The sequence below is a fragment of the Bos grunniens genome, chromosome 15 (assembly GCF_055505025.1).
Source record: "Bos grunniens cultivar Pamir isolate PY7600 chromosome 15, Bosgru_T2T1.0, whole genome shotgun sequence".
Taxonomy (NCBI): domain Eukaryota; kingdom Metazoa; phylum Chordata; class Mammalia; order Artiodactyla; family Bovidae; genus Bos; species Bos grunniens.
In genome coordinates, this window is record NC_141179.1 from 15,957,473 (window position 1) to 15,978,829 (window position 21,357).

The following is a 21,357-nucleotide window of genomic DNA, read 5'->3' on the forward strand; positions in this document are numbered from 1 at the left end:
TGATCCCTCGGTCAAGAAGATTCCCTGAAGTAGGAAATGGCTACCCACTTCAGTATTCCTGCTGGAATAATCCCATGGACAAGGGAGATTGTCCATGGACAATCCATGGACTGACAGGCTACAGTCCGTGGGATCACAAAGAGTTGGACGTGACTGAGCAACTGAGCACACATGCACATATGTGTGTCTGCTGTGTATCCATATACAGTATTGTTTTGTGTTTGCTATTTTTATTTTGGATAAATGATTTTATACCAAATATACTAATTTTTGTAATTTTTAAATTCAACATTAACAGCTTCAAGATGCATTCATCTATGTACATATATAGTCTGCCATAAAAAAAATTTTAATGCATTTCTCTATTGATGAATATTCAGATTACTGTTTTTTATTATAAACAATGCTGCATTAAAAATCTTATTTGTGAGAATATATGTGAGAATTTATTGTTTAGATATTTTGGTCTTATTTATTAATGATATAGAAACTGTACTTTGTAGTTTATTAGGCAATGTCAAGTTGCTTACCTGTGGATTATCCTAATTAACACAGTCACTAGCAGAGTAGGCGAGTTTATTTCTCTGTATCCCCAGATATATTTGATAATGTCAAATTTTTAGTTGTTGGTGATTGGATTGACAAAGTAATTTATCACCTTTATATTTTTGTTAATATTAATGTTGTGTGACTCATGCTTTTTCATTGATTTATTGGCTTTTTGTGGGTTTTGACAATTACATTATATCCTTTGCCCATTTTTTCAGTGTTTTCCTTTGTAAAAGTTCTTTAAATGTTTTAAATGTTTGAGATACTAATTCTATGTCTATTGTATGATTTGAAATATCTTATCCTAGGCACCACCTCCGTTTCAATCTGTTTATTGTTTATTTTTCAGGTGTTTTCAAAATTTTAATGTAGCCTAATTTATTCCTATTTTCCATTATGGTTTGTTCCCTTATATCTTGTTAAAGTATTCACTATTTTGGAGTAACAAAGATTTTATTTTAGTTTCTCTTTTTCATATTTATTTGTTTCAACCATTTAGAACATTTTTGTTGGAGGTAGGGATCTATATTGTCTCCCAAATTGCAGAATATGATTTTTTTGAGTACTATGGAAATTTTGCAAAATTGACTATAAAACTCTGGCCATAAAACAAGTTTTAACAAATGTCAAAGTAGGCAGAACATGTCCTCTAACCACAAAACAATAAAGTTAAAAATTAATATTAAAATGATAGTGAAAGCTCTATATTTTGTAAAATTAAAAATACATTTCTAAATAAAATTTGTAATCATAAAGAAATAAAATACTTTAAAGTAAATGAAATCCTAAAGAAATGAATATCCTACATTTCAAATCTAGGGGGATACTAGTGATCAGTATTAAAAGGAAGATGTATAGGCTTGGTGGCTCAGACGGTAAAGCGTCTGTCTACAATGCGGGAGACCAGGGTTCGATCCCTGGGTTGGGAAGATCCCCTGCAGAAGGAAATGGCAATCCATTCCAGGACTATTGCCTGGAAAATCCCATGGACAGAGGAGCCTGGTAGGCTACAGTCCATGGGGTCACAAAGAGTCGGACACGACTGAGTGACTTCACTATAAGAAAAGAAAAAAGACTGGAAAATTAAATGAACTCAGCATCCACTGCAGAAAGTCAGAAGTATAGCAAAGAAAGTAGAATAAAGGAAATAGTAAAATAAGACCAGAAACTGATGAAAGAGAAAACCAATATAAAGAAGATGAACAAAACCAATGCTAGTTTTTTTGTGAAAAGTCTAATAAAAACAACAAACCCCTGGTGAAAAGGGTAAAGACCAGAAACAGAAGGCACAAATAATCAATATTAGGAAAGACAAAGAAGTCATCGCTATAGATGCTGCAGACATAAAAAAGAAAATAAAGACAGTAAAAACAACTTTAAGACAACATATTTTAAAATTCAGATGAAAAAATTCCTAGAAAAATATAAATAGCAAAATTGACACAAAAAGCAACAGAATGGTGAGTATATCCATAACCAGCAAGGAAACTGAAGCAGTAATCAAAACTCTTTTCCCAAAGAAAACTCTATACTCTTAAATGGCTACACCAGCAACTTTTACCAAATATTCAAAGAAGTAATTCCAATCTTAGACAAATTTTCCTGAAGAACAGAAAAAGAAAGACTATTTCCCAACAAATCTTATGATACAAACTGTACGTACATGTCTCCAACAAGGACATTATGAGAAAGGAAAATAAAAGGCTAATCTCACTGATGAGCATAGATGCAAAAGTCCTAAATACAAACTGAGTAAACTGATCCCTACAGTATATTCATCATGACCAAGACGGGTTGATTCCAGGAATGAAAGGTTAGTTGATACTTAAATAAATAAATATAATAACACACACTAAGATTAAAAAATAATCTTATTAGATGCAAAGAAGTATTTGATAAAATCTGCCATTCATTTAGCAAACTATAAATTGTAGGGAAATTTCTAATTGAATAAAGTGCATCTACCCCAAACCTTCAGTAAACATCACACTTAGTAATTAAAAGTTCAAAGTTTTCTCTTTCAAAGCAGGAAAAAAGACAAGGATGCCTGTGACCTTTTATTCAGTATATCCTGGATGTCTTATGCAATGTAAGAAAGCAGGAAAAAAAGGGAAGGGAGGAGGGGGAGAACCAAAGCTGTTGTTATTCCTAGAAATGACCTATGTAAAAAATCCAAAAGATCTATGAATGAACTATCTTAGTTAATAAAAGAGCTTAGAACAGTCTCAACTTAAACAGCAATATATAAAAACAATTATCTTTATATATACCAGCAACTAACAATTAGACAACTAAAATTTAAGAAAGATGGCATTTACAATAGCATTAAAAATTAAACAGTATCTAAGGCTAAAGCTAACAAAAATTTGCAAGACTTCTATGAAGATAATATAAATTTTACTTAAGGGAACTTAAAGAAGACTTAAATAAATGGAAAAGACATAACCTGATAATAGATTTGAAGACTCAATTTTGTAAACATCGGGTTTTAAACTTATCTACAGATTCAACATTATCCCAATCAAAATCCCAGAAGTATTTTCATAGAATAAGACAACTTAAATTTTAAAGTGCAAAAGGCAGAGAATAGCAAAGCACTCATAAAAGAAGGACAAGGTGAGAAGACTTGCTTTATCAGATTCTAAGACTCTTCTATTATACCATATACAAAAATGAATTCCTGGTAGAACTGTGAAAGGCCCAAGTATAAAATTTTCAGAAGATAATATCCGAGAATATCAATGTAATCTCAAAGTAGGGAAGAATTTTTTAATCAAGAAATACCATGCACTAAGCAAAAAGGAAAAAAAATTAATAAATTGAAATTCCCTGGTATTAATTTTTATATGTTAAAATATACCAAAAAGCCAAATGCAATAAGCATAAATGTCTATACACATATTGTTTCTGTGTTTCAATGTTGTTAATTTGGAGTTAATTTCCTAGTGGATTTCTGTGATGCAGTAAGATGCCTATCTTTGTGTCCTTGTTAATGCTACACTACTTAAAGAATGCTTTTGATAATATTGCTACATAAAGCTCCTTGTGAAAAAGAATGAAAAAATTTATGTAAATTTTTACATAAATTTTACATAAATTTTTACATTGCTTATTTTACAATTTATGTAAAATAAGTGACAGAGAACTGTTGCCCAAAGTATTAAGAACTCACAGAGATCAATAAGAAAAAAACATTTCAACAGACTGAACAGACACCTCATAAAAGAAATCCAAATGAACAATAAACATATGAAAGGTAATTAGTACTCAAGGGAATGCAAATTAAGACCCCACTAAGATATCACTATGCACTCACCAGATGAGCTAAAATTGAAAAGTTGGACAATATCAAGTGTACAGTATCAAGTGGGGTTATGGGACAAAGAGAACTCTTATCTTGATGACGGGATTATATATATATGAAAAGTATACACATACAGCTCTGCACATTTCCAAGAATGTTCAAGGTGGCATTATTTATAATACACTGAAAACATAACCATTAAAATAAGTTATAGGATGCATTTTTATGCAGTGAAATTCTATATATCACAGCTACACATAATAGACATTAAGGAACAAAACACCAAAGAACATATATGATTCATTTATATAAAGTTAAAAAACTGGCAAGATTAAATACTATCATTTAAAGATAATACATAGGCATTTATTGAAATTTATTCAGGGACTTTATACTTGATTAAATTTTGTACATATTCATTGTTTATCAAAAAGAATGTGTATTCTCTTTTTTGGTTAAATGATTTTACATATAAATATAAATGCAATATATAAATATATGTGCATATATAAATGCAATAAGCATATATTCTACACACAATCTTCTGTGTATCAATGTTAATTTGTTGTTAATATCTTAGATAAATATAAATGCAATATATAAATACAGATGCATATATAAATGTAATAAGCATATATTCTACACACAATCTTCTGTGTATCAATGTTAATTTGTTAATATCTTAGATATCTGTGATGCAATATGATGTCCATGTAAGTGTCCTTGTTAATGCTACACTAAAGAATACTTTTTATAATTAATATTGCTACATAAAGTTCTTTATTGTTGTTGCTTAGAATTTGCCTGGCATATCTTTTTCTAGCCTTTATTTTCTATATTTTAGTTGTTTGACTGTTTCTTAATGTTTGTTTTTAATTGTTTAATTAATAACCGACTGGCTAGCTAGTGAAGCAGCAAAGTGCTCATTAAGTAAGAGGTGATTCAACTATAATATGGTCCAGTAATCTAGTCTGGATCCTCAGCAAATTTCATCTTGAGGTTACTGCTGGGAAAGCATCTCTCTGGTATCCAAAGCATCTGCATTTAAAAACAGGATTTTGTTGATAGAAAGTAAGCTTATTTATCTATTCCTTTCACTTTTCAAAACAGGTTAGAGCAATAACTTTTTATAAAAATCAGTCATTTTCAGATTTTTTATATTACTTTATTTTTTAAATGTGATTTTTTACATTTTTGATATTATTACATTGATATTTTTATTTTTGAAATGTGATTTCTAACTTCTGACCACTAGGTTTTTTCCTTCATTTTCAAGCAAAAGTTTCACACTTTGTGGGCTGGTAACTTTGTAAATGAGAGGGTTTAGTAGAATTGAGGAAGAGAAGGGAAGTTCGATTGAATTAGATCTGTGATCCAATTAGGGGTGGGCTGATTGAATTAAAATTCTGATAGTACTTATAGAGCCTGTTAATCACTTGATTTTTCATTTAGAGATTCTTTCCTAAAAACGACGTCTTTCTGGGTCTTGGTGTATCTTCACTTTAAATCTGGATTTCAGACTAGCAGAATAAAAATTACTTTTTTCTCCTTTAAAGTATAAGGACATATAAAGATTAAGGTAATAACTTTTTGCAGCAAATGTGATTTTTTTTTCCTGTTAAAACTCGTTCACTCACTCTCTCATGGATTCACTCATTCATTCATTTGGAAAACATTTATGTGCACCTATTGGTGCCAGGCACTGTTTTAGGGAAGGCTGCAGGGATCTGGACCCAGAGCACAAGGGAGAGGATTAGGGTTCCCTAACAGTGAATTCCCTGTTGGCTCAGACAGTAAAAGCATCTGTCTACAGTGTGGGAGACCCTGGGTTGGGAAGATCCCCTGGAGAAGGAAATGGCAATCCACTCCAGGACTATTGCCTGGAAAATCCCATGGACAGAGGAGCCTGGCAGGCTACAGTCCATGGGGTCGCAAAGAGTCAGACACGACTGAGCAACTTCACTTTCACTTTCAACAGTGTGTTCACCTCTTCCAATACACGGAAAGCTCAATGTAAGGACACAGTCAAAAGCAGCTCAGTACATCTGCTGGGGAGAGATGAGGAGTCCTCTGAGAAAAAGAGCTTCTATTTTCTCAGGGAAGTCAGATGATTATCCATTCCTGGGAAACAAAATGAAGGAAAGAAGGATGGAATAGGTGTGTAGATTTGAAGAAAGGGGAATGTTGCAAATTATAATAATGCAGAGTGGGAAAACAAGCAATTAGGAGAGTGTAAGAGGATTGCTGGGTAGAATAAAGGGCTCACCTAAATTTTTGTGTAAATGGGTTTAAAATGAGGATTCTTGATTATGTATGCTTTTTGCCAGCTGAATGGGCGAATTAAGTTTTTAAGTTAATCTTACTTTATCTAATATTTTCAAGTCATTTAAATAAAAAAATTTTAGAGTTTTGGCTTTTCATTAATATTTTAAAATTATTTAAGCAAACTTTTAAGTTTCTTTTCCTTATTAATACTTTCAGACCATTTAGGCTAAAGCTTTTAATTTTGTGGGCTAATTATACTTAAGTTGGTGTTAATGAAACTACAGGGGTGGTTATACAATCATGGTTGGCGACCAAAAGATTATGTGGTTGAATGGGAGACAAATGAATCCAGGTGACTGACTTGGGGCTCATAAGTTGGAATATATTAATAAAAAACCAGGAGTGTTTTCTATATTTGTGTCAGCACCTTGCCATTTATGTCATTCCTCCACTTCATTCATTCATTCAACAGATACTTACTCAGAACCTATTATATGCCAAGCACTGTTCTATATGCAGAGGATACACCAGTGAACAAGAGAGACAAGGTTTCTGCTTTCCTGGAACTTATGTTCTAATACAGGAAGATAGACAATAATAATAAAAATATTAATAATAATAATTAACATTTGTTTAGCAAATATTGTTTGCTGAGAATTTTAAGCACTAGTATTAATTCACTTAATTCTTATAACATTATGAGGTGGAAACTAGAATTATTCCCATTTAATACATGAGGAAACTGAGGGCACAGAAAGGGTAAATATCTTGCCTGAAGTTAGTTAGGAAAGGGCAGATCTAGATTTCAGAACCAAAACAGGCTGGCTATTAGGTTCCTTTCTCTTAATGACTTTGCTATGCTGCCTCTCAGACAAGAAACAAGGAAATAAACAATGAAACAATAAATTCAGAAGTGTTTAGTTAACATAGGGTGATGTGATGCTATTTGTGTACTGGCAGGATGGGGGTGTAGATGTCAGGGGAAACCTGAGGAGGTCGTCTTTGAGTTGAAACTTGAAGAACGGTAATACTGAGGCACATACGACAGAGAAAAGCTAGTGCAAAGAAATCTAGTTTGTGAAACAGACACGCAGTGTTGCCTGCGGCTAGAGCTGTAGGACGATGATCAGAAGTGAAGCCAGGGAGGTAGGTAGGAACCAAACCCTAAGAACTCTCAGGTCAGGTCACATTAAGAAATTTGATTTTCATTCTAAGTGCAGTGAATTTTTATGCAGAACAGTAACATTACCTGGTTCACGATTTTAAAAGATCACTCTCACTTTTATATGCAAAGTTAACTGTAGGAGAAAAGTGGGAGCAGGAAGATCATTAGGGGACAATTACACTCAAGGTAGAAAATGATGGTGGCTTGGACTAAGGCAGTGGAATGAAATTGGGGGTATATGCTGAAAGTAGAAATTGGGAAGACTTGCAAGTAAATGAGATGAGAAAAGTGAAGGAAAAGGAATTTAAGCAGGAGCCCTGGGATTCCGGTTTGAGTAACTAGCCTGATGGTAGTAGTGTCCTTTACCGAGATGTGGCAGGTTAGGAGAGTAATTAATACCTTTGGTAAGAAAAATCAAGATTAGCAACTTGAATTTTATGAAGGAAGGGACTTTTTCTAATGCTTTGTTTCATTTAAAGTTCAAAGAAAGAGTTCTGGGGGCGTGGGTGGGGGAAGCTTTTTTCTGTTCGATGTTATGAGCTCTTTACATTTGAAACTAAGGTCGGGGGAGTTGAACTTTCATTTGTTTAACAAATATTTACTGAGCACCTACTGTGGCCAAGGATTATGTGATTAGATACCAAGTTGAACTAAAAAGGCAAACAAAATCCATGCTCCCAGAGGGCTTTTGGTGGGGGAAGGAGTTAGGACGATTGGTGATTTTTTAATTTTCCTGTTCGTTACCTTATGAAAACTTCACCTAACTCATGAGTAGCCATCTTACAATAGTAACTGTGTCTAGGGCTCCTGGCAGTTGGGCCACCGTTCTAAACGTTCAATGTCGGTTAGTATATAAATGAATCTCGATAAATAGTGACACCTCCCCTCCCACTAGAACTTAGGCTTTTTTAAAAAGTAAAAATTTTAACGAACATTACGAATACAACCTTCGTTGTGAAGACTAATATTTTTGCAGGAATGGTACCTTTATAAAGATCGTGGTTGCCCCCGTACATATTTGTTCTTTCTTCATATCCAATTAAATGCAAATACTACTTTCCGTAGCCCAACTCTCTAGGCTTGTTGGGTCTAGCTCAGGAGAAAGGAAGCGGGAGCCGTTGGATTTAAACAGTTTGGTGTAATCCTTTTCTATGCTCTCTCGCTAGCCGGGGACTTGGTGTCGGCTACCCGGGGCTCTCCGTTCACGCAGTACCGGAATGAAGGAATCTGGGAGGGGGTCGGAAAAGGAAAAGACGGAAGAGACATTAATTGGCTCCCGAAGCTACAAAACGACGTTCAGGGTCTACTCTAAAGCACTGATTTCAAACGCCCGCCCCCTGGGCTGTTTCAGCCCCGCCCCTTGGGTCGTCACTTCGACTTCCATCTTGGTCTGCGCTGATTGGTCCTTGTGTCCGCGGGCGGCTGAAGAGCTTGGGGTTTGCTTCCGGGTCTTGGGCTCTTTTTTTGGCCGCGGGTGCAGAGGTTTCTGGGAGCGGAGAGTCATGATGGCGTCTGTATGATCTCCGGAGGTAGCGGCGTCGGAGTTCGGCCAAAGTGAGCGGCAAGAGGAAAGCACACTGTGGGTTGGACTGTAAGGGGCAGTTGGCGGCGGAGGCAGAGAACCCGGTGTGGGCCCTGGAGGCGCCAGAGTTCCAGACGAGGAAAGTCGAGTGTGGGTGGGACCGGAAAGGGGCAGTTGGGGGCGGAGGCAGAGAATCCAGTGCGGACCGAGCGGGCCCCAGAGGGGCCGGACGGGGAAAGCGGCCTGTGGGCGGTGCCGGAAAGGGCAGCTAGGGGCGGAGTCAGCTAACCCGGTTTAGGCCGCGGAGGCCCGGGACTGCCGGTGGGGAGAGCCGGCTGTCAGTGGGGCCGGAAGGGGCAGCTGGGGGCGGAGTCAGATAGCCCGTAAAGGCGGAGGAGGCGGCGGAGCTGCGCGCTAGTGGTGGGGTCCCGCGCCTAAAGAGCGTGTCCGTGGTCTCCGGCCGGCCGCCGAGAGCGCAGCGCCAAGGCATCTTTGCAGAGGGCCACCCCTCGCCCCCTGGGATAGGGGTGAAGAGTCAGCGAGTTCCTTGTGACAGCCCGGAGGTGAACTCCCCGCCCCAGGGATGACTATCTTTGGAGGGAGGCGGCGGTGCTCCCCAGCGGCCTGCAACGCTGTTTCTGTGTCTCTCTGGATACATCGCTCTCCCTTTTTTTTTTTTCCCGGAAAATCTAGAGAAGTATATCATTTCCCCCAGTTTCCCCGACACTTGCTTTTCTGACGCTTGAGGATGTTGCAGTAACCACAAACGGGTCCCTAATTTTTGGTTATTAGCGTCCTTTGAGGGTGGGCTCTTGTGTTTCCAGCATTTCTTAAATTGTAACTTGGAAAAGATCTGATTTATATTATGTTGGCTGCTGCTGGAGGAAATTTGATCAACAAAAGATTGTTGGAGATATAGGGCTATGTAACTGTCACTGAAGTTTAACACTTTTTTCCTAGAACACTCGGTAACTTTGTCGGTGATTTTTTTTTTTTTTAAGATGTCTTTGCTTTTGTAGTTGTTAGCCTGTTCTGCTGTGTGAGGTTTAGATGAAATGAGAGTAAGGAGTCTGGTGGCATGAGGTTGAGTGGAGATGTTTAAAACTCAGACATGGCTGTACTGTATTTTACAAGGGTTTTGATGTGTCAAGTCTCCTGATTTAATAACCTTTTGAGGAATATCCCCATTTCACAGATGACAGAAACTTAAACTTGGTGGATTGCCAGGGGTCACTGATGTTTGAGGGAATGAGCTAGGGACATTATTTCACAAGGATGGATATAGATTAATGCTTTTCAAAATGAGAGTTTGTCATATTGAAAATAACTTGGCACTGTTTTTCTTCAAAGCATAAAAGATGACAACAGCAGCTCGGCCAACTTTTGAACCTGCAAGAGGTGGAAGAGGAAAAGGTGAGGGTGATTTGAGCCAGCTCTCAAAGCAGTATTCAAGCAGAGACCTACCCTCTCATACAAAGATAAAATATAGGTAATGAAGCCTTTTATTTTTTGTTTCACAAGCAAGACCAAATCTGTTAAATGATGTGGTCATGAGATAGCGTGTTTGGGTTATTATCACTCAAGTTATCTATTTTCATAGGAGTAGAATGTAGTAGTGTTTCTGACACCCAAAATTATGCTCCATGATTTTAAGATGCTACCAGATATTCCTTAAGCAGAAATTCCAGTTAACCAGGAATTTCTATATGTTGATTGAACAATGACTAATAATATATTCTCTCAGGAGGAACAAGCACTATCAATACTGATCAGTATGAGATTAAAAGTGTTGCTGTAACAAGCCCTGAGTTAGCATACTAACAAAAAGTAAAGGCGTTTTGATCAACCTGCTGCCTTACTATGGGAAAGTATGTTGATTTAGTTTGAGGTTCTTAAAGGTTGTTGATTCAGTTTGAGGTTTTTGACATCACAGGATGCCTCTTAGTAACCTTCGGATAATGATTTTGTTGGTTCCCCCGTGGAGTTTCCTGCTTTAGGGACTCAGGATGAAGTTGCGTTTCTTGAATTGTCTTCCATTACCACAGCGGTGTGTTTTTAGAAGTGACTTTGCCTCGTCTTGTTTCTACTTTAGACAGACCACTCAGGATGCCCCTGAAGAGGTTCGAAACCGTGACTTCAGGAGAGAGTTGGAGGAGAGAGAGAGAGCTGCTGCAAGAGAAAAAAACAGAGATCGGCCAACCCGAGGTACCAATACTATCTTAGACATCTCTCTCGTAACATTGTGTTGACAGTAGTTTTTCTTTCATGTGGTAATAGGAATGGATTATCATTTTTGTTTGTTTGCTTTTAAATGTGCGGTGAAAGCTATAGCAGTTTCTTTAAAGATTGGATTGGATTGATTGGATTAGATTACATTGGATTGGATTAGAGATGATAATGAAATTGATACCAATTTCATCTTTTTATGTTTCTGTTTTAGAAAGAGCTAGGGGATATTTAGCAACTGTTACTTCAATTCAGATTAAGGAGGTTTTGACTGTTTACAGCAGCCAGACTTTTGAAGGCCCCATGGTTTCTGTCTTTGAAATCCTTCCATTTTTATTTCTAGCATGTGTAAACTATATCCTAAATTTCCTGAGGCTACAGTTCCCATACTAAAATCAATACTTTTGTTAACTCATTCAGCAAATATTTGTCAAGGACTTATTTGCCTGCCACTGTTGTTATAATCCTTACTGTCATGTTTAAGACCTAAAAGCTCTTTGTGCCCCCAAGTCCCTAAAATGTTACAGGAAATGCAGGATTTGATTCAGTGAGTTAACTAATGTTTGTTTTCTCCCAGAACATACAACCTCCTCTTCAGTGTCAAAGAAGCCTCGACTGGACCAGATTCCTGCTGCCAACCTTGATGCAGATGATCCACTAACAGATGTATGTTTATTTCTTCCTCTTATCTCCATGTAGTAATTTACTTACCATTTTTCTGGAATACTTTTTTTATTCTTTTAGCTTTAAGAAGCAATTTGTATTTACGTACTGTTACTCAGTTACAACTCTGACTTCAGTGCTAAACTTTATAGTCTATTTTAAAACAAAGAAGGCATTATCTTGGTAATCACATTTCAAGTTTGATCTCTGGAGAGCCAAAAAGGTGTGCTTCCCTAAAAAATAATTCCTGGTATTAAACCATGGAAATTGGCTAGCTCTACCTCTTCAGACTGGGCTCTTCATCAATAGCATCCCCTCCAGTGAACGTAGGGACCTTTCCGTATTCTCAACCAGTGATGCCCCTTCCACATGTTCAGTGAGCATAATGGCTCCCTCTGTGTTTAGGGAGACATGTGATCTAAGTGGAAGGCTTTTAAGGATTGGCACTTTCATTAACATTCAAATTTAGGTCCCACTAAGTTTGCAGTTTTCTATGTACAGGGAAAAGTCTTCAAGGGTAGCATCTAATTAAGCATAGCATAGCACAGCATAGCAAGCTAGCAAGTGACTGATCAGATCAGATCAGTCGTTCAGTCGTGTCCAACTCTTTTCGACCCCATGAATCGAAGCACGCCAGGCCTCCCTGTCCATCACCAACTCCCAGAGATCACTCAGACTCACGTCCATCGAGTCAGTGATGCCATCTAGCTGTCTCATCCTCTGTCGTCCCCTTCTCTTCCTGCCCCCAATCCCTCCCAGCATCAGAGTCTTTTCCAATGAGTCAACTCTTCGCATGAGGTGGCCAAAGTACTGGAGTTGCAGCTTTAGCATCATTCCTTCCAAAGAAATCCCAGGGCTGATCTCCTTCAGAATGAACTATATGTTAGTAATTCTAGAATTGATTGACTAAATTAAAAATTAACATAGTAATTCATATAAGGAACTCAGTTTTAAGTGAGATTTAATGGTTATTCATTTGAAATTATTTTACTCTGAGAATTTAACACCCTTTTTTGTACTTTAAATTATCCTGATTTCCTAGTTGTTTTGAGCAATATAAAACTATTTTGATCCTCAAAGTATGTAGTTAGTGTGTGTCAGTATAAAGTGTTCTTTTTCTAGTTTTACAAATATTTTCGTATGTAAATTCTTGTTCATGTAAATTTGAAAGATACTATTTGCTGCTATAATGTTTAAAATATATTTAAAAATACATTTTAGTAAGTAGTCATAAGCTACTTGCGAGGTTTTATTTTACTTTTTGTTTGGTTGCTGATTCTAATTGTATTTAGCTACATTTATCTTTCCCAGGGAAAATTCCTGCTCCAAAGATTCGATAAGTGCCATTTTTATGGAAAACATACGACTTATGCCTTATGTCTAACCTCCTGGGCCATCACCATTCTTTTTTAGGAGGAAGATGAAGATGAAGATTTTGAAGAGGAGAGTGATGATGACGATACTGCAGCTCTTCTTGCCGAGCTGGAAAAAATTAAAAAAGAAAGAGCTGAAGAGCAGGCCAGGAAGGTAAAACCAACATATTAAATGTTTTTGCATCTTCTTTACTACATAAACTATAGCAGAAATGTTTTTTAAGTAGTAGCACCTTATATTAGAAATCATCCTTGCCAGGTCTAGATATTACAGCACCTGTAGGTCTATAAATCTGGTAAATTCAGTGACATCCTAAGTCTCCTGCTGCTGCTGCTAAGTCACTTCAGTCGTGTCCGACTCTGTGCGACCCCAGAGACAGCAGCCCACCAGGCTCCCCCGTCCCTGGGATTCTCCAGGCAAGAACACTGGAGTGGGTTGCCATTTCCTTCTCCAATGCATGAAGGTGAAAAGTGAAAGTGAAGTTGCTCAGTCGTGTACGACTCCTCGAGGACCCCATGGACTGCAGCCTACCAGGCTCCTCCGTCCATGGGATTTTCCAGGCAAGAGTACTGGAGTGGGGTGCCATCACCTTCTCCCCTAAGTCTCCTAGTTATGTTAAAAATTCTTTTGAGATGGTTCACACATGCTTTAGGCCTAATCATTAAATTATTCTTCACTCATTTATTTGTGAAAAATAAATGAGTTATTTATTTAGTCAATGTCTGTTAAGTGTCAGAAGAATCAAAGATGACTAGATGTAGTCATTACCTAGGAAGAACCCACAGATATAATGAAGCCATCTTTACCTCTGTCCTTGTCTTCTGCCCCAGCCTTCTTTCCAGGTACTTGCTGAGGCTATCTGTCAATAAATTTTATGTAACCTAGCTTTTCTGAGTCCCCACTCCATTTGGAAGGAAAGAATGTCTAACTCAAAAACAGATAATTAAATAGGATCCATGGTATGTACCTTTATTGCATAATTACCCATAGTAGTAACAATAGTAGTATTACCCATAGTAGTAACAAATCTTTAGAAAGATTACTCTGGCCAAAGTGTGGAGAATGCAAGAAAGAACTCATTAGAGGGCTGTATCAATAATCCTCATATCCTGTTCCGAGATTCTTGCATGCTATCAGGGAGATAAAATTGACCAAAGAAGAGTGACCAATTAGCTATGACAGTTCCTGGGTCTGTGTGAGTGCCATGCACTAATTCAGGGAACACAGAAGGATGGGCATGTTTCAGTGGAGAGAAAAGAAATGATGAGTTATATTTTGAACATGTTGAATTTCGCACACTCTGAGACCCTCAAGTAGATATATGTGCCTCCACTTTCAACCAGAATAGAGCACATTTTTTTTTTTTATTAAGTGGGCTTCTGTGTAAGATTTTATTTGAACCAAGAATTGTTCTGTTTAAAAAAAGGAAAAAGACTGATGTAGGTTAATGCTTGGAACCTAGGGAGGTAGAATTCATGTGGGTCAGAAGGGCCAGGGAAGAATTGAGGAAAGAGGTAGAATTGGGGATAGGCTTTGAAGACAGCTAGAATTCAGATTGGAAGAATAAAAACATTAAAGATACAATTCGTGTCAAAATTTGGTATAGGATAGCAAAACTCCAGTAGAACTATCAGACCATTCTTACATCTGCACACCACAAGAGGGCAGTTATTCTATTCCAAATTCTTTTGGCCTTCCTAACAGCTATGGATATAGAAAGAGACAATTAAATGCATTTGGAGCATAAACGTATCAGACAGAAATTCTTGGCAATTTTGCAAGATCCATCTGATTTCTTTGTACAAACATGTGTTGGTGTTTTTTGGAGTCAGAATGACAGTTTTGTACCTATTTCCTTGTCTCGCTTTCTAGTGCCACCTCTAGTGGCTGAGGTGTTTGAAAACATTTTCAAGGGGGGGGAAACTTCCTATAAAGGACTGCTGCTGCTACTGCTTACATGTCCGACTCTGTGTGACCCCATAGACGGCAGCCCACCAGGCTCCCCCGTCCCTGGGATTCTCCAGGCAAGAACACTGGAGTGGGTTGCCATTTCCTCCTCCGATGCATGAAAGTGAAAAGTGAAGGTGAAGTCGCTCAGTCGTATCCGACCCTTAGTGACCCCATGGGCTGCAGCCTACCAGGCTCCTCCGTCCATGGGATTTTCCAGGCAAGAGACTAGATAATAACTATATTAGGCTTGTAGACCACATAGCCTCTGTTGCAACTTTTCAACTCAGCTGATTGTAGGATAAGCAGCCATAGGAAACATAAATAAATGAATGAGACTGTTCCAGTAAAATTTATTTACAAAACAAGACGGTTGGATTTGAGTAAACCACAGGCTGTCCATCCTGTATACCTGTGGTCATGAAACCATGCACCTGGTACTTGAGTCTGGAAAGAGTCGGCACCTTTTTTCCCCAGTGCTCTGTGTGGCAGTCAACCAGTAACTCTAAAGGAAATAATAGGAAACTGCTCTTGGTTAATAATAACTTGTCACCAGTCCTAGAGATGCTAGTTTACATTGTTATTGAGTCAAAAGATTATTTGTAATCTGCTGTATTAACCCTTCTTTAGAAATTGAGATAAATTGCTTTGCCTAATGTGTCTTTTTGATGTTTAAACATGTTCTTAAATGATTAGAATGTTTAGTGATATACTCTCTTAAGCAATTACGTAATTTTGTATGTAATTCAAGAAAGAAAATATGTTTAAATAAATATGCAACCCAAGAATTTCAGAGTCAGAAAGAGACTAATGAGTGATAACAAACATGAAATATTTATAATGAAAGTCCCAAATTATTTCAGTAGGACTTTTTTGGTATATCTTTAAAAACAAAAGCAATGCTATCTTGATGCTTATCCCATCTCCCTCTAAAAATCCTAACAGTCTTTTAAAGTATGAGTTATGATAATAAGATTGACGCCAGAGTTAATATAAGTAAATGAATCTTTTCCTTATAAATCTTCCCATATTATTGATAGGAACAAGAACAAAAGGCTGAAGAAGAAAGGATTCGTATGGAAAACATTCTGAGTGGAAACCCTCTTCTTAATCTCACTGGCCCATCCCAGCCTCAGGCCAACTTCAAAGTTAAAAGAAGGTATTGTACAGTAAATAAGTTTGGGATTTTATATATATGTATACAGTACAGATTATATATAAATACAAGTTGTATGTGTAGTTTTCTGGTTGTATTAAACTATATGGTGGTTCTACCTTGTTTGGTACAGATAGAAATGTTTGGAGGTTGAAACATCTCTTAATATGCAGATCATGTTTGACCTAGCTCTGCTCAGCTTTTCACATTTCTCTGCACTGCACCAGTGATGACTTAAAACACTTTTCAAAGATGCCCATGTTCTTTGCTGATTTTCCATGTGCAGTTTCCTCTGACGTGCATACATCCACACTCACACACATTGTGTAGCCTTTCATTTGATACATACTTATGAGAACTCATATATTGCATGTATGAGTTTGTGTTGTATATGCTAGATGATATTTTGAAATAATAGTCTTTATTTTCTCTAAAACATATGTTTAAGCCCATCCTGGGCTGCCTGTTTGTTTTTTTTTTTCTTTAAGTTTATACATTATGAAAGCCAACCAAGAGAATCTTAACTAGAGTTCTGCCCTAAGCTCTTCAGCTGCTCTTTCCTTGTGGTTAATGTAGCTGTGGGCCAACATATGAGCCTTAATTATTATACCCTAATAATTTCTTCTTTTGTCCCTACATTGTTAAATGGTTACAGAGTATATATAAAATCCTTAAAACCACATAATCTAACTATAGTGACTTGCCCAGTTATCCTTGAGACCTGTTCATACTAATCAGGGTAATGCCAGGTTGCTGCATCTTTGTTTTAGACCTGAAAACATTAAATATTTATGCAACTTCTGCTTTTTTAACTCAAAGTTTCTTATACTGGAAGAATAAGAATGTTGTGTGTATTCTAAAATAGGGATTACTCTTCCTGTTAAAAAAGCAAGCCAACCGCCTCTTAAAAATTACTTATTCTTTTGGGTATAATTGCAGCATCAAATGATGTGCATGTTGAGCATGAGGAAGCTTTGCAGTTCACATAATGTTTTTAGCTCTTGATACAGGTATTGTTCTATTTTTTTCTTTCAGGTGGGATGATGACGTTGTTTTCAAGAACTGTGCAAAAGGTGTAGATGATCAGAAGAAAGACAAAAGATTTGTAAATGATACGCTTCGATCTGAATTTCACAAAAAGTTCATGGAGAAATACATTAAATAGTACAGTTTTATGTGCTGAATTGAAGGCTATAAAATGTAAACGATCTGACTTCATTTTGATTTATTTTTCTCTCCCACCCCTATCTGAATTGTGTATAGGCTTCCCTAATTTTTAGTTCCAAAGTATCTTTTCCTTTATTGATTAATTACTTGATAAGGACTTGGGAATTGGTTTAACCCAGTTTCCATCTCAATATTTCCAGTCATGTGTTTTCTCTTAAATATAGGAAAAGAAACCTTGTAATAAATATTTTTAATAATCCAAATAGCCAAATCTGTGTCCCCAACTTGTTTGTTGAAATGTATGCAGCTAGTAAAACATTGCATATTTTCTTCTGTGTGTTGTATTTCTTTGTAAACTTTTTCTCCTCATATCTCAAGTCAGTTAATTCATGATATCTCCTATCTTTTGAAAAGTGTGATGAAAGATTAAAGGGATTCCATTTTGGACCACTGTGTTGGTACAGAGGAGTGTTGTCAAGCAGAAAGCACCCTGAGTGCGTGTGTGAGGGAGCATGGGGCCCCTCTCACTTTGGGATTGCCCCTTCTTTTCTCTCAGCCCCAGGTAAGAAAGAGCTTCTTAAGTGTGCCCAGGAAGCATGTGGCATTCACCTGTGTTGTGGATTCGCAGCTGCCATGTTTCTCTTGAGGGAGAGCGAGTTTGCACACTGATACTCACTAGATGCAAAGCCTGGGAGAGTTTAACATCAAACAATATATGGAATAAAACTTTTGGAAATACGAGGATATGGATACAGGAAGTGGAAGTGTTTACACAGCTGGGAAATGAAGTTTTCCTAAACCTTGGCTAGGATTTTTAAGGTTATCATTTTGATAGAAAATGTAAGACTGGGAATTGAATCTTTTACAGATAGAGACCCATTCATAGGATTCCTCTATTGTAAATGATGTTGAGCTTGGTAGGGTTAGAGGTAAAACCTTTAAAGCAAAAATAACTTATCACTGGCATTTATTTAAACTCCCTTCTCTAGGATCCTCAGTGGAAGCTTGGACACAGGTTAACCTGAGTCCAGAGGAGAACTGGAATTACAGCCCAGGTCTTGACCAAGTTTATGCCCTGTGTTTTTGGGTTTTTCCCAACTGAGCAATTTACATTGATGTTTGAATACTTTGACAAGTGTTTCTGTTTTTTTTTTTTAATTTGGCTGTGCTGGGTCCTAGTTGTGGGATCTAGTTCCCTGACGAGATCAAACCTGGGCCCCCTGCATTGGGAACATGGCGTCTTAACCACTGAACCACCAGGGAAGCCCCTTGACTAGTGTTTTTTAAAAGCCTCTCATAATACTGAAATGTTTTTATCTCCAACTTTGAATTTCTAAAGTGCCTTCACATTCATTTTCAATTTTCTTCATAGCAATGTTGATATAGGAAGGAAATACTGGGTTATTCAAAGCTAAGGAAATTCAGGCTGTGAGTGATTGGATCAGTAATAATACGTGGTGGGACACATTTGAGTGCTAAAACTACGTGAAAATGTGCTTACAGAGGTGAGAAGCATTATTTAGATTTCCAAAACTAGTTCTTGGGGTAATGGGTAAAGTCTTGAGGAAAAGAAGTAGCAATTAATCATAATAAAACTTTTTAATATATAAAGGGCTTATAACTCATACCTAAGGGCCCAATCTAGGTGCATACACCCTTATTCTGAGATCCAGTTACTTCAGATAACCTATTGGAGCCCAATAGATTCAGGAAGAATCAAAGTAAAACTAATTTCAATGATTTCTTTATCCATTTTCCTAATATTTTCCAATGTGAGACATTATGTAACTGGTCATAGATCAAGGGCACACATAAATGGTAGTTTCAGCTCTCAGATTTATAAAGGCAGTATCAGCCTTCCTAGCAAAAATGCCTAACGTTCTTGCAACACATCTTGCATAGGTGTGGCTGAGAAAACCGTCTAATCCTGCCAAGAGCCGGGACTTGGAAGCAAGATGGACCTGAATGTGAAGCCCAGCTCTGTCACCTCGGGTTCCACTAAAGTGAACTAGCTAATATTTGCAAATGTGCTACATGCATGTAATCAACACTGCTCCCTGTAAGGCAGGTGTCATTATTTTCTGGGTTTTATAAACAAGGAAATTGAAGTTTATAAGAGAAATTTAAAAACAAACCAAGTCATAAATCTTTAAGAGAATAAAGCCAAGATTCAAACCTTGCAGTGTCTATTTGCAGCCCATCCTCTTAACTGCTTGGAGAAGGAAATGGCAACCCACTCTTGTGTTCTTGCCTGGAGAATCCCATGGACAGAGGAGCCTGGCAGGCTACAGTCCATGGGGATGCAAGAGTTGGACACAACTTAGCAACTAAACTACCACCACCACCTCTTAACTGCTACACTTGACTTCCTCTTCGTGTGAAATAGCCCTTCTGACATTTCTCACCTATGAAACAGCAACCAGGGTGATGAGTAAGGCGGTTTGATGGGAATCAATTTAAGGTTGAGTACCTGGCAGATATATAGTAGGGATTTCACCCATGTTTTCTTTCTACCTGCCTCTTCTAGCATGTAGCATGGGCTGCCGAAAAGTTTGAATGCCTGTTGTTTGTTTTATCATAAAAATGTGTGTGTGTGTGTGTGTATGTGTTAGTCACTCATTTGTGTCCAATGCGACCCCATGTACTGTAGCCCACCAGGCTCCTTTGTCCATGGGATTCTCCAGGCAAGAATACTGGAATGGGTTGCCATTTCCTTCTCCTACAGTTTTGAATTAAGAGGTTCCCAATTCCTTCAGTGGAGAAAGCAATGGCAACCCACTCCGGTGCTCTCGCCTGGAAAATCCCATGGACGGAGGAGCCTGGTAGGCTGCAGTCCATGGGGTCGTGAAGAGTCGGACACAACTGCACGACTTCACTTTCACTTTTCCTTTCATGCACTGGAGAAGGAAATGGCAACCCACTCCAGTGTTCTTGCCTGGAGAATCCCAGGGATGGAGGAGCCTGGTGGGCTGCCGTCTATGGGGTGGCACATAGTTGGACACGACTGAAGCGACTTAGCAGCAGCAGCAGCAGCAGTGGTAAAGAATCCACCTGCTAGTGCAGGAGACTCAGAAGATGTGGGTTTGATCTCTGGGTCAACAAGATCCTCCAGAGAAGGAAATGGCAACCTACTCCGGTATTCCTGCAGGAATAATCCCATGGACAGAGGAGCCTGTCAGGCTTCAGTTCACGGGGTCACAAAATGTCGGATGTGACTGAGCACCCTCTCAACCCTTCAGAGTTTACCTTGGGTTATAAGTATGGCCTCAACAGGGATTGATTGGTTTTGCTTGGTTACTAGGATTAAAAACCCACTAGGGACTTCCCTGGTGGTCCAGTTGTAACACTATGTGCTCCCAAAGCAAGGGGTCCAGGTTCAATCCCTGGTCAAGGAACTAGAGCCTACATGCTGCAACTAAGACCCAGGATAGCCAAATAAATAAATTTTTTTTAATAAAGTAATAGAAACTCAAGTGAAATAAAGGTTTATCTTTTTTATTTTTTGGAATTGAAATATATATGATTTACAAAGTTGTGTTAGTTTCAGGTGTATAGCAAAGTGAATCAGTTACAACATTCTGACTTTGTCACAGGGACGGGTTCTCATGTCTTCCTGAAATTTCCTCAAGGCTCACACCTCCTTGAAAGTCTAACTCTTGGCCTCAGAGGCCTATTTCCAGAGTGTAGGTTAAATCAGCACTGGGCGTTGAGTCACTCTCTGGAAGCCTTGACTTCAAACAAGCCCCAGTGGAAGAAAAAGCTGTGGATGAGGGAAAAACTGAGATAACAGAAGTGGCAAAGCTCACAGAGCATCGAAGTGCGAGCCCTGGGTGGTGGGCCCTACAGACCAGGCTCCCTGCCTCCCTCCAGCCCCGGAAGAGCTGCTCCCTTGCCACTTTACTGTTTAAAGCCTTCGACAAACAATGAGGAAAATGATGGAAAATTATCTCTGTCAAGATAGCTATAGAAAATGTAAAACATATAGTCATAAACCTAATAGGAAATGTGGGTATATTCCA

The 21,357-nt window shown here is 38.0% G+C and overlaps 2 protein-coding genes across 7 annotated transcripts in view; one reads left to right on the forward strand and one right to left on the reverse strand.

Annotated features, from left to right (window-relative positions):
- Window positions 1–9,167, reverse strand: part of LOC147357353 (lysine-specific demethylase 4D-like) — a 32,281-nt gene extending 23,114 nt beyond the window's left edge. For 2 of the 4 annotated variants that reach the window (XM_086338970.1, XM_086338971.1), the window contains exon 1: window positions 8,269–8,661. The gene's annotated coding sequence lies outside the window, so the exon portion shown is untranslated. Of the gene's footprint in view, window positions 1–3,994; window positions 5,975–6,598; window positions 6,693–8,268 lie in introns of those variants that run through there. The other 2 variants (XR_015141787.1, XM_086338969.1) reach the window with 2 other exon arrangements.
- CWC15 (CWC15 spliceosome associated protein) lies at window positions 8,772–17,668 on the forward strand. 3 transcript variants are annotated; one of them, XM_086338975.1, is made up of 7 exons: window positions 8,772–9,368; window positions 10,156–10,294; window positions 10,898–11,010; window positions 11,609–11,697; window positions 13,108–13,221; window positions 16,056–16,174; window positions 17,207–17,668. In XM_086338975.1, the coding sequence occupies exons 2-7, from the start codon at window positions 10,164–10,166 to the stop codon at window positions 17,334–17,336; spliced, it is 696 nt and encodes a 231-aa protein (XP_086195101.1). In that variant the 5' UTR covers window positions 8,772–9,368; window positions 10,156–10,163; the 3' UTR covers window positions 17,337–17,668. The 3 variants fall into 3 exon arrangements, with proteins under 3 accessions (XP_086195101.1, XP_086195102.1, XP_086195100.1); XM_086338976.1 differs by having other exon boundaries at window positions 8,772–8,862; XM_086338974.1 differs by having other exon boundaries at window positions 8,772–8,837.
- Window positions 17,669–21,357: the final 3,689 nt, after the last annotated feature.